At 43.7% G+C, this 13,177-nt stretch overlaps 1 protein-coding gene across 4 annotated transcripts in view; it reads left to right on the plus strand.

The window, feature by feature from the left end:
- The first annotated feature begins 1,836 nt into the window (after window positions 1-1,836).
- slco1d1 (solute carrier organic anion transporter family, member 1D1) overlaps window positions 1,837-13,177 on the plus strand; it is a 29,252-nt gene continuing 17,911 nt past the window's right edge. For 3 of the 4 annotated variants that reach the window (XM_066705606.1, XM_066705607.1, XM_066705608.1), the window contains exons 1-4: window positions 1,837-1,925; window positions 2,316-2,406; window positions 3,646-3,787; window positions 6,318-6,450. In XM_066705606.1, coding sequence (XP_066561703.1) covers window positions 2,338-2,406; window positions 3,646-3,787; window positions 6,318-6,450 — 344 coding nt within the window. In that variant the 5' untranslated portion in view covers window positions 1,837-1,925; window positions 2,316-2,337. Of the gene's footprint in view, window positions 1,926-2,315; window positions 2,407-3,645; window positions 3,788-5,303; window positions 5,341-6,317; window positions 6,451-13,177 lie in introns of those variants that run through there. The other variant, XM_066705609.1, reaches the window with a different exon arrangement.

Here is a 13,177-nt window from a genome sequence, read left to right on the forward strand (position 1 = left end):
CAGGACGGAATGCACACCCAGGACGGGACGCTGTAGCACTATAATTTTATTTTATTTTATTTTTATTGGCAGATTTGCTTAACAACCTAACTACAACAAAAATGTATATACACATTGTTTTAACAAGTTGTCGTTTAGCCCCTGTATCAATCTTTACATCCCTAATTCATCATTGGCAGCCTTGGCACTTAGTGACATACAGCTCTGGAGACCACTGCATTTTTTTCTTAAATCGGCACCTCTACATGTATGGCAGCCATTCCATTCCATTCATATTTTTTTGGGAATTTGGGAGAAATGTTGGCAGTAGTTTATAGAATAAAACAAAAATGTTAATTGTACCTAAACGCATACCTATAAATAGTAAAACCAGAGAAACTGACAATTTTGCAGTGATCTCTTATTTTTTTCCAGAGCTGTATATATTAAACAAACCAGACTTGGGCACTCCAGCCAAAAAAGGTTTGTCATCCCTGGTTTAGAACATTGATATTGATCGTAAATTGTAATATGGGTTGAGGTTACAGTTACTGTATGCACTGTATTACAGTAATTACATACATTTTGTAACATATGGATTTTATGTATTCTCTAGAATCCAAGTACTTAATGCAGAGCGATACATAGCAACTCCTTGACCATTACTGGAATACTTATGTGGCTTAGAATAAAAAAAGCTACTGCTTTTTTGTCTAAAGTTGAATATATCCACCTCTTCAGTCACCACTACAGCACTTCCCCCTCCACTTTAGCTGGACTGTGTGACAGAGGACTGGCCAGAGGCCACTGTACATAGTTTTCTATGTGCCTTAGGATGTGGACTTGCTGTCCTGTGTACCCATTCACCTCTGTGTAAACCCTTGTCTGTCCTTGTCTGCCTGTCACAATATACAAACAATCAAACATTTAATTAGGTTATTGCCATATAATGCACAAAGGGAATAATATACTCATCTGTTCAACTGAAAAAATACTAGATTACATTTTTTAGCCAATGTATTGGCTATATATATATTGAAAATCTCCCATTATTGTGTATCGTTTTCCTGTTGACAGTTACAGTTGTTCTAATTATTACTATTACCTGATTTATTTAGGGATCGTTGCAAACATACTTTACTATTTGTGTGCTTGTTCTTAATTGATGACGTTAATGTGCCAGATATTGGCTAAAAAATGTAATCTAGTATTTTTTCAGTCCTCTGTCACACAGTCCAGCTAAAGTGGAGGGGGAAGTGCTGTAGTGGTGACTGAAGAGGTGGATATATTCAACTTTAGACTATATATATACAGTGAGGGAATAAAGTATTTGATCCCCTGCTGATTTTGTACGTTTGCCCACTGACAAAGAAATGATCAGTCTATAATTTTAATGGTAGGTGTATTTTAACAGTGAGAGACAGAATAACAACAAAAAAATCCAGAAAAACGATTTTCAAAAAAGTTATAAATTGATTTGCATGTTACTACAAGAAACGTAGTGACCTCTGTGATTGCCAACAAGGGTTTTGCCACCAAGTACTAAGTCGAAGGGGTCAAATACGTATTTCCCTCATTAACATGCAAATCAATTTATAACTTTTTTGAAAGGCGTTTTTCTGGATTTTTTTGTTGTTATTATATGTGCTTTTCATATAATGGCTGTGGTTGTAATTTACTTAATCAAATTAGTTTTCCCAAAAGCTTGTTATAAACCAGGGTATTCAAACTAAACCATTACAATGAACTTTTTGATTGTCAAGTTTGTGTGGGTGTGGGGGGAGTATGGCTGATATATCCATTACATTTTGACGGGAGATGTACTATTAAGTTACCGATTAGGGTCTTATCGTTTTCTTTTTAAGATAATCTAGACAATGACTAACGTCGCTCTTACAAAAACGAAATACCTGCATCAACTAGGGAGACCAGTGTACGGACCACAGGTACAGTTTCATTACTTTTGTCGCTCTCTCTGTATTCTTTCATTTGTAAAAATGAAGGGGGAAAATATAAAATACTGTTTTCATATACAGTATCTCCTATGTATTTATGTATTAGTTAGTGGTAATTACCCAAGAATTATAAGACATACAAAACACTATACCTTGTAGCTAATGCTGGTTTGGCAAATTACATGTTATTTGTACATCTGAAAAGCATGTTATAATTTAACTTTACATTGTACTTTGTTTAATAACAATATAGTCCGAATAGAATACATTAATAATACAATATTAAATAACTCAAATAATACATTTGCTCAGTACGTAGCTTACTGACATGCACGGTGTAATAGATGAGTGATACCGACGCTGTACCCCCATTTATTTAAGGGACTGATTGCAAGTTATCCTCATGGGGGTCGAAAACAACAAGATGTCGGAAGAAAAGGCAGTAAAAGGGCAGTGCTGCTCCAAACTTAAGGTAGGTGAAGTTGTATTTTTCAGCGATGTCTGCGATTGGTGGAGGGAAATTAAAATCACCTATAAGCAGACCTGCATGCAATCGTAGTGTTATTGTTTTGTTTTGTTTGTTTGTTTTGTTTTTTAATTAAATCAAGTTAGCTTCTGTTCTGTTCTGTTTCAAATATGTATATTTGTATTTATTTCTTGCTAAAGCTTATTACACTTAGTTTTAGGCTTTGTTTTCTGTATGTCTGTTAAATATAATTACTCTGGTTAATAACTGTTATCTATGAAGGTTATAGGCTTGCACATACATACTGGGATACCCTCTGCCCTTCAACTGATAGTTCAGGTCTGAGTAAACACACCAATGTTCAGTCCCTGTGGTTCATTCACCTGTGGTTATTATTATGTAAATGCTGTGTATATATATATATATATATATATATATCTTAAGCAGTAATGTATGCTTAAGCTATGCTTATGCACACTTGCATACATTACTGCTTAAGCTATTTAAAAAAAAGTGATTGGAAGGTAATAAGGCATAAACAATGAAGTACATGTAATATTACCTGAACATGAGGGAATTATGGACAGGTCATTTGGTTAAATAAACTCTCTATAAGTAAAGTTTTTAAATGAACACACTCTAACGTTATAAAATTATTTTGTATTTTGTGTGACAAAATTCCACAATTTTGCATAATCAATCCAATTGTAACATGAACCTGGATGGAAAACTTGACAGTCTGAAAGACTCATATTTGCTCTGTTAATGAAGAAAGCACATAGTTGATAGTGGAACGGAAGAAGTGTATTCAGGTACCCGAGACCTTAGCAAGAAGATTGCAAAGCCAAGATCGGGACCTACTTCTCTGAGTTATGCTGAAAAAAGATTGAAAGATTGATATCCCAGCATTATGATTTGTGAGGTTAAGTCCATTGACGTATTGCAAACAATCATTGTTACAGTACAAATTCAAAGGAAAATTAAGTAATCTTAATCTATCTGCACAAACTCTGTACATCTTATGTTGTACAAGAAACGTAGTTTAACAAAAATATTTCAGTACTGTTTGAAACTTAGTGGCTTCCATGTTTATTTATTTTTTTATCTGTCTGTCCCAGGTTTTATGATTTGTGAAGTGTAATGGACTCAACTTGTCTGTATGTTTATATTCCCTTTAACTGATCTATGGCAGGGTTACATATGGACACAGGATTGTGTTACATTATTTTTCATCTTTTTTGGCAGCTTTTCCTAGTATCCCTGTCTGTTGTCTACTTTGCCAAAGCACTGCAGGGAAGTTACATGAAGAGTTCAATCACCCAAATAGAGAGGTGCTTTGACATCCCCAGCTCTTTGATAGGAGTCATTGATGGGAGCTTTGAAATGGGTAAGAAGGAGTTTTATTTAGCTTTATATGTGTGTATGTATGTAGGCATGCATGTATTCATGTTTATATATATATATATATATATATATACATACACTCACCTAAAGGATTATTAGGAACACCTGTTCAATTTCTCATTAATGCAATTATCTAATCAACCAATCACATGGCAGTTGCTTCAATGCATTTAGGGGTATGGTCCTGGTCAAGACAATCTCCTGAACTCCAAACTGAATGTCTGAATGGGAAAGAAAGGTGATTTAAGCAATTTTGAGCGTGGCATGGTTGTTGGTGCCAGACGGGCCAGTCTGAGTATTTCACAATCTGCTCAGTTACTGGGTTTTTCACGCACAACCATTTCTAGGGTTTACAAAGAATGGTGTGAAAAGGAAAAAACATCCAGTATGCGGCAGTCCTGTAGGCGAAAATGCCTTGTTGATGCTAGAGGTCAGAGGAGAATGGGCCGACTGATTCAAGCTGATAGAAGAGCAACTTTGACTGAAATAACCACTCGTTACAACCGAGGTATGCAGCAAAGCATTTGTGAAGCCACAACACGTACAACCTTGAGGCGGATGGGCTACAACAGCAGAAGACCCCACCGGGTACCACTCATCTCCACTACAAATAGGAAAAAGAGGCTACAATTTGCACAAGCTCACCAAAATTGGACAGTTGAAGACTGGAAAAATGTTGCCTGGTCTGATGAGTCTCGATTTCTGTTGAGACATTCAGATGGTAGAGTCAGAATTTGGCGTGCACAGAATGAGAACATAGATCCATGATGCCTTGTTACCACTGTGCAGGCTGGTGGTGGTGGTGTAATGGTGTGGGGGATGTTTTCTTGGCACACTTTAGGCCCCTTAGTGCCAATTGGGCATCGTTTAAATGCCACGGCCTACCTGAGCATTGTTTCTGACCATGTCCATCCCTTTACGACCACCATGTACCCATCCTCTGATGGCTACTTCCAGCAGGATAATGCACCATGTCACAAAGGTGGAATCATTTCAAATTGGTTTCTTGAACATGACAATGAGTTCACTGTACTAAACTGGCCCCCACAGTCACCAGATCTCAACCCAATAGAGCATCTTTGGGATGTGGTGGAACGGGAGCTTCGTGCCCTGGATGTGCATCCCACAAATCTCCATCAAATGCAAGATGCTATCCTATCAATATGGGCCAACATTTATAAAGAATGCTTTCAGCACCTTGTTGAATCAATGCCACGTAGAATTAAGGCAGTTCTGAAGGCGAAAGGGGGTCAAACACAGTATTAGTATGGTGTTCCTAATAATCCTTTAGGTGAGTGTATATACACACAGTACTGTGCACAAGTTTTAGGCAGGTGTGAAAAAATGCTGTAAAGTAAGAATGCTTTCAAAAATAGATGTTAATAGATTATATTTATCAATTAACTAAATGCAAAGTGAGTGAACAGAAGAAAAATCTACATCAAATCAATATTTGGTGTGACCACCCTTTGCCTTCAAATTCTTCATCAATTCTTCTAGGTACACTTGCACACAGTTTTTGATGGAACTCAGCAGGTAGGTTGGCCCAAACATCTTGGAGAACTAACCACAGTTCTGTGGATTTAGGCAACCTCAGTTGCTTCTCTCTCTTCATGTAATCCCAGACAGATTCGATGATGTTGAGATCAGGGCTCTGTGGGGGCCATACCATCACTTCCAGGACTCCTTGTTCTTCTTTACGCTGAAGATAGTTCTTAATGACTGTCTGTATGGGGGGGGGGTCGTTGTCATGCTGCAGAATACACTTGGGGACAATCAGATGCCTCCCTGATGGTATTACATGATGGAGAAGTATCTGCCTGTACTTCTCAGCATTTAAGAGACGAATAATTCTGAACAAATCCCCTCCATTTGCAGAAATGCAGCCCCAAAATTGCAAGGAACCTCCACCATGCTTCAGTGTTGCCTGCAGTCACTCATTTGTGTACCGCAAAGCAAAGGAAGCAAAGCTGATTTCTGTTTGTTTTTTTGGGAAACCTTTATGATTGATTTTTGTATATGAACTTTGGACTGGCTTAATGACACAGATTATTGCATTCCACCCAAAGGTTCCTAAAGCCTGTGGTGTCTGTGGTGTCCCCATTGTTTCTGTCTGAAAAGTTTACCAATAGGAGGTGCTTCATCACTATATATCAGGTGTATTACAAGACTGGAAGAGATGGTAGTTAAAATGCTTCACTCATCTTAAATAGCCTGGCTGAAACTAGTGGTCTGTTCTGTAAAAACAATCTTAACATTTCTTTGAGTTTCTGACTTGCACAAATTATCTTGAGATTTAATTAAGATTACCTTGAGACTTTGATACATAAGTTATTCAATACTAACGTTGTTTTATGCAAACAAATATTCCACAGCCTCAAAAACATGTTTGATTAAATTAAGTGGCTTTCTTAAATATTTACTTAGTAATCCTGAGCCAAGGACATCAAAGTTAACAGCCCTCTCTCTCTCTCTCTCTCTCTCTCTCTCTCTCTCTCTCGCTGCTCTTGCAGGTAATCTCTTGGTCATTGCCTTTGTCAGCCACTTTGGGGCAAAGCTTCACAGGCCCAGGTTGATAGGCATTGGCTGCCTGCTGATGTCTTTGAGCTCCTTCCTCACTGCCCTGCCTCATTTGTTCATGGGACAGTAAGTAATACGGGACCCAGTGTATTTTAAAAATGTTATGATGGTGATGATGACAATGCTTATTATTACTATTAATTACTTACTGGTGTTTTATTTTTTTATTTGTTGATAACCTTTATCTCATGGGGACTTTAATTTAATCACACAAATGTAATGTAGACCAAAAGCTTGCTGGTTAAAATAACTTAGTATAAGTGTTTCACAGTGCAGTGTAGTTTCTACAACACAAACCATGGAGAATACAATAAGCAATAGGCTGTACAATGAAGCCTATTAAAGGTCAAAAAGCAGCAAATGAGACAAAATATTACAATACGTTGTAGCTCTTGTGTTATACCAGTGTAAGTGTAAGTTATCTTTCAAGTAAGAAGCACTGCCCAAGAGGGAGGGGTTTCTGCGCACTTCTGTAGGAACCCAATCGAAACGTCACTCTATCAAAGCTGCCATTGGCCCCTGCGCTCGTCACTCAGAACAGGTCCCTTCCCACTTCCTGTTCTATAAAACGTGACATTAGCACAGGTTCGTCCTCTTTTGCCATTTCGCTGGACTCGAGAACATAAGCTCTCTGTACCTGTGTTCGTAATAAACATTCAAACTGCGTATTTTGGCTGGCTGGCTTCAGTTCATAGTGTTGTTCACCACCATTTTCGCTACACATCGTCTCTGTCTTGTGTATGTTTAGTTATTATTGATAGCTAATCCTGATTCTGTTCCGTCCATGCACCGGAGGTCCGGCTGTGCTTTTGGTTTCAGTTTCTTTTACAAGAAGAGCCTTTAAAAAATAATAGTCGTGTTTATATAGTGCTATATATACTCCGACTGCTTGCTGTGTTGGTTTTTTGTCCACAGAACTTTTTCCTCAACAGCAGGAGCACTAGCAGCGGCAGTAAAATCCACACTTGTCACGGTGGCGTTTCAGTTGTTGTGTGCCCCTGGTGCAAACACTGACCGGCACCCTCGCTGCACGTTTCCCTGTTCACGCGGGTGTGCACTTGGCGATGATCTCGCCCTCGCCACTGTGCTGCTTGCAGCCGATTAACTTTGTCTGCCTGGATTGGGGAGGTCCTGTGCCCCATCTGTCTGGGCATCGGTGGCACTGGATCTCCGCCTCTCCTCAAGCCCCTCTGTCTCCTCCTCCACACACGCAGCTTCGGAGACAGCTGCACCCCCCGCGCTCGCTGCTCCGCCAGACCCATTCACTGCATCACAGGCCCCACCTCCTATCAGACACATAGCGGTGGCGGCCGACCCGCTGATCAATGTGATATGTCATTGTGCAAAGGCAACTGGATGCTCCTTGGCAGCTATTGTGGCAGCAGGAACAGGACCCACCTCATAGCCGCGCCCATATATCGCTGGGCTTTACTTTTGACACCTCCATGGAGGAGATGCTGTTGCGCACTCCCCAGGAGAGGGAACAGTCCCTGCAGCGAGCCAGGGTCTACCCAGTTACACTCTCAGCCCAGCCTCGCAGGCAGTCTTCAGGAGCTCGATGTCTCTTGACCTTGGCCTTACGTCCTGACCCCCGGTGGTCCGGCATGACATGCCCCCTTCCCCTCCTCCGCCTCGACCCTGTGACATTCCAGCGGTCTCTGGCCCACCCGTACACCTCCCAGCAACTCCAAACTATAATAGTTGTCCGAGTCCGGAGCGGAGAGTTGTGGGCCTTCTCCACTCCCCCCAGTGGGCAGCCTGGTGGAGGACAAGCCCCAAAATAGTAACATCCCTCCAGCCCCACGACCGAGACTCTCTCAGGGGAGGGGACAGGTATGCCCTCCCGGCAGTAGTGGGAGAGCCGCAGGTCCTCAGGAGAGGAGAGTCAGTGCCAGTGTCTTCTGCCAAGAAGACCTCAGGGCCGCAATGGCAGAGTCACTGGCGCTGAGGGAGGAGGCCTGTGGCAACAGACAGCCGGGAAGGGAGAGACCACCCCCTCCCCCACCTTTAGTTAAAAGAACGACTAGCGGGGTCTATCCAGTCCTCTCCTCAGTCGCACACAAGGCCTCTGCCCTGCCATCTGCTTGTCGGGCCTCGGCTACAAGGGAACCAAGGAGAACCTCCAGCACCGCGGGCCCTGGGCCCAGTGGAGTTTCGCCAGCCTTACCGGGTGGCAGGAGCCGAGCCCCCCACATAGTCTTCCTAGAGGATCAAGCGGTGAGGCAAATGGTTGAAATGATGGGTGCGAGCGCTAAGCTAGGTGAGGGAGAAGAGAGAAGTGCGGAAGAGGAGGGTTTCTTTACATGATTGTTACGGAGCGGGTAATTGCCCTCACAGCCATTATGGCATTAACTATTATATCAATAAATGTGAGGAGCATTGCTGAGGCGAAAAAGAGGACCGATGTTCTAAACTCTCTGGCTGGTATGAAGGCGGATGTCATCTGTTTGCAGGAGTGCGGCATCCCGTTCCAAAAGGAATATAAAGATCTCCGGGACACTTGGACCCTAGGCGAATCCTTCTGGTTGGGGTCCAATGTGTCCCGAGCGGACGGGATTGCCGTACTCCTGAAAAACCCCTTCATAGAGGTAAAGGCATTTAAGGTTATAGAGGCGGGCAGACTGGCCAGCCTCGATTTTAAATACAAGGGGGCTGTATTGAGGCTGGTCAATGTCTGTGCCCCCACCAGCCAGAGAGAGAGAGTCCTCTTTCTCCCTCAGTTACGCCCGCTCCTGATCGGCACCTTACCAGTTATCATTTCAGGTGATTTCAACTGTGCTCTGAGGGATGTAGACCGGAGTAAGCCCCGCAATGATAGATCCAGCAGGGACCTCGCTGCGTTCGTGGAGGACTTTGAACTCTGCGACGCAGGTCGGGACCTGGTCCCCTTGTTCACCTGGGTGAGTTCTTCTGGCTCCTCCTTCTCCAGGATAGATCTCGTCCTCCTCAGTAAGCCACTGGAGAGGACCGCCATGTCTTCGGAGGCGGTCTTCTTTTCAGACCACAGGCTCCTGATGACAGAGGTGCCCATCCCGAGCACACGGGAGTCGGGGCCTGGGATCTGGAAGCTCAACACCTCCCTGCTTGATGACCCTCGTGTTATTAAGACCTTTAGCAGACGCCTCGAGGAGTGGAGGACCCTGAAGGACCTTTTTGATTCTCCCATAGAGTGGTGGGAGATGGTGAAGAAAAGGACCAAGGGCTACTTCATTCAGCTAGGGAAACGGAAAGCTCGTGAGAGGCGGGCGAGATATTCCCATCTAAACGCCCGCCTCCAGCGCCTGAGTCTTTTACAGCTCAGAGGCTTCGACCCAGCCGAGGAGGTGGCTCGGGTCAAACTGAGTCTCTCCGCCCTCTATCGGGAGGAGCAAGAGAAGATCGAGGTCCTTTCCAGGGTCCGCATCATGGAGGACGATGAGAAATGCAGCCGCTTCTTCTTCAAGAAAACGAAGGAGAGGCGGCCTGCAATGTCCTCCATGATCGACTCCTTGGGGCAAGAAGTGGAGGGCAGAGAGGCTGTTGAGACAGTGGTGCGGGATTTCTACAGGGAGTTGTATGATCAGAAGGTGGTGGATCAAAATCTGATCCATCACTTTCTGTCCCTGTTGGAGTCCCGCAATGAGGGGGAAGAGGAGGAGGAGGAGGATCCAGAGGTCACCACCACTGAACTCTCCCAGGTGATAAAGAGTCTTAACTCTGGAAGGACACCGGGTCCCGATGGGATCCCTGCTGAGTTCTATAAGATCTTTTGGGAGGTGCTTAAAGAAGATCTGGCCCAGGTCTTGGGGTCGATGTACAGAGAGGGTAGATTGGCCCCTTCTATGAAGAAGAGTATCCTCTCCCTTCTTCACAAGAAGTGAGACCAAAAAGATCTGAGGAACTGGCGGCCGGTCAGCCTCCTGTGCACCGACTACAAGATACTGGCCAAAGCACTGATGCTCCGGCTGCAGCGGCCACTCCCTCAAGTCGTGGGTCCCGACCAGGTCTGTGGTGCCCGGGGGAGATCGGCGGCCGACAACGCCATGCTGCTCAGGGATGTTGTGGCCTACTCGAACAAGAGAGGGCTTCCCCTGGTCCTAATCAGCTTGGACCAGGAGAAAGCCTTCGACAGAGTGGGCCACAAATACCTGCAGCTCGTCATGGAGAGGATGGGTCTCGCTCTTGGCCTGAGGAAATGGGTTAAGATCATTTACAGCGGTCTAAGCAGCAGGGTCCTTGTGAACCGCCACCTGACCGAACCATTTCCGGTCAGGTCGGGGGTCCGGCAGGGTTGTCCCCTGTCGGCCCTGCTGTACGTCCTCTGTTTGGAGCCGTTCATGCAGGCGATCCGCCGGGATGTCCGGGTGACAGGTTTCCATCTCCCGGGTTCCGGCGGAGAGCAACTGAAGGCCCTGACCTACATGGACAACGTGGCCGTGGTTTGCACGGACGCTCCATCCGTGGCCAGGGTCGAGGAACTGCTGGATGGCTTCTGCAGGGCGACGGGGGCCACTGTCAACAAGGCCAAGAGCGAGGTCTACCTCTCCAGGGCATGGCCTGTCGGCCGGGGCCCGCCGACCGTGTTCCCTGTGAAGCCGTTTATCAATGTTCTGGGGATCACGATCGACGGGACCAACACGGGCACCCGGAGCTGGGAGGAGGCCATATCTAAGGTCCAAAAGAAGATCCACGGCTGGAGCACAAGGACCTTGACGATGGCTGGTAAGGTGCTGATCGTAAAGGCCATCCTCTTCCCGATACTCCTCTACGTAGGAAAGATCTTCCCCCCCAGACAAGGTCATCGCAAAACTAGTGACCCGAATTATATTTCGGTTTGTCTGGGGGAGCAAAATGGAGAGGCTGAAAAGAGTGCAGATGGTGAAGGGTACCCTGGATGGAGGCAGGGGGGTCCCGGACGTTGTGCGGCTGATAAAGGCGCAGGGGCTGGCCTATGTGGTCAAGAACATCCAGGCTACTGCCTGAGACCATTCGGCCTCTGCGCCATGGATAATACCAGGCTGCACTCGTGGGATCCCCCGCCGTTCTACAGGGCGCTCCGAGCCTTTGCGCTCGAAGTAGGCCTCCATAAAGTCGTGCTGGCCTCCTGGGATTATAAGACCATTTGTAGCCAGATGAGATCTACCCAGGAGACAGCCCAGCGGATTCTTTATGGCCCTGCCAGGGGAATAACATCTCCCTCCCTGAGGTGCTGGTGGCGTGTCGTCTGCGCAGTGAAACAGGCCCTGTGGGAGGGACGGAACATCTGTCTTTTTAATAAGCAGGAGCTGGACCCGATTGTCACCGCACGGAGGGGCATGGTACTCATTCGTGAGTATGTCAATCTGGAGGTCCATCAGAGGGGCAAGGAGGAAGCCTATAAGAACTGGCATATACAAGATCTGGGGGAGCTCAGGATCCCATGATGGGACCCACCTCCGGGGACGGTCAGTTCCCCCTGCTGGAGCCCGAGTCCAAGATCTTTAAGTATTTTATGAATGATTGCTTTTAAAATGACTTTTAAAAATGAATTTTAATTGTTTTTAAAGATTTAGTTGTTTTTAAAAACACTAGTTGTTTGGGCTTTTGTTTTTGGTTTAGTTTTGTTTTATTTATTTGTCAAATACATTGTCCATTTTGGATTTAATTTTAAATGCATTGGACCGTTTTTATTTGTTTTTTATTTTTACCTTTTTAATTGTTTCTTTATTTTGTCCAGTGCATTTTCAGTTATTATCAATGTATTTGACCTTTTTGTTGGTAGCAGTTTTGCTTTAATCATGTTTGTTTTGTCGTTTTGTGCACTTGTTTATTTGAAGTTAAGTATTTTGTTTTCGTTAAATTACTAAGATTTTACAAATTTTAAGTGATTTTAAGAATTGATTTTTAAAAATGTTTAATCACAAGTATTAAAATTTGTATTGATTGTTTTTATTATTGACATGTAAAATACTTTAAACAATAAAACAGTATAATAGTTGTCTACTCCCCGTAGTTTCAGGTCTGTTTCCCTTCTGAGGCGTGGTGTGGCTGTGAGTGAGGGACCCATTGCAGTGTGTGGGACATCGCGTCAAAATCGCCGCTCTCCTGGAGAAGCGAGCAATTTGTGAAGTGCCCCCACTGGGACAGCACGGGGGATTCTAATTCCCACACTTCCTAGTAAAATACTGTTTATTTGGTATAGTATTTTACATTTTACATAAAATAAAAAAACAATTCAATTTTTTTATACTTATGATTAAAATCATTAAAATATCAATCCTTAAAATCACTTAAAATTTTTAAAATCTTTGTGATTTTTAACAAACAACAATTAACTTCAAAATAAACGTGCCCAAAACAACAAAACAAACGTGATAAAAGCAAAAACTGCTCACCAACATAAAAGTCAAATACATTGAAAATAACTGAAAATGCATTGGACAAAATAAAGAAACAATTAAAAAGGTAAAAATAAAAAACAAACAAAAAAGGTCCAATGCATTTAAAATTAAATCCAAAACGGTCAATGTATTTGACAAAAGAATATAACAAAACTAAACCAAAAAACCCTAAACAATATGGTTTAAAAGCAACTAAATCTTTAAAAACAATTAAGATTCATTTTTAAAATCTTTTTTAAAAACAATCATCCATAAAATCTTTAAAAGATCTTGGACTCAGGCGCCAGCAGGGGGAACTGACCTTCCTAGTTCCCACGGAAAGTGGCGGTATCCGCCACATCTTGGATTGGAGACGCCTGAACCGCCACCTCAAGGTGTCAACCTGCGCACCATGTCCCAGTACATCAGGGCTGGCGACTGGTTCATTTCAGTGG

The sequence above is a fragment of the Amia ocellicauda genome, chromosome 5 (genome assembly GCF_036373705.1).
Source record: "Amia ocellicauda isolate fAmiCal2 chromosome 5, fAmiCal2.hap1, whole genome shotgun sequence".
Lineage (NCBI taxonomy): Eukaryota > Metazoa > Chordata > Actinopteri > Amiiformes > Amiidae > Amia > Amia ocellicauda.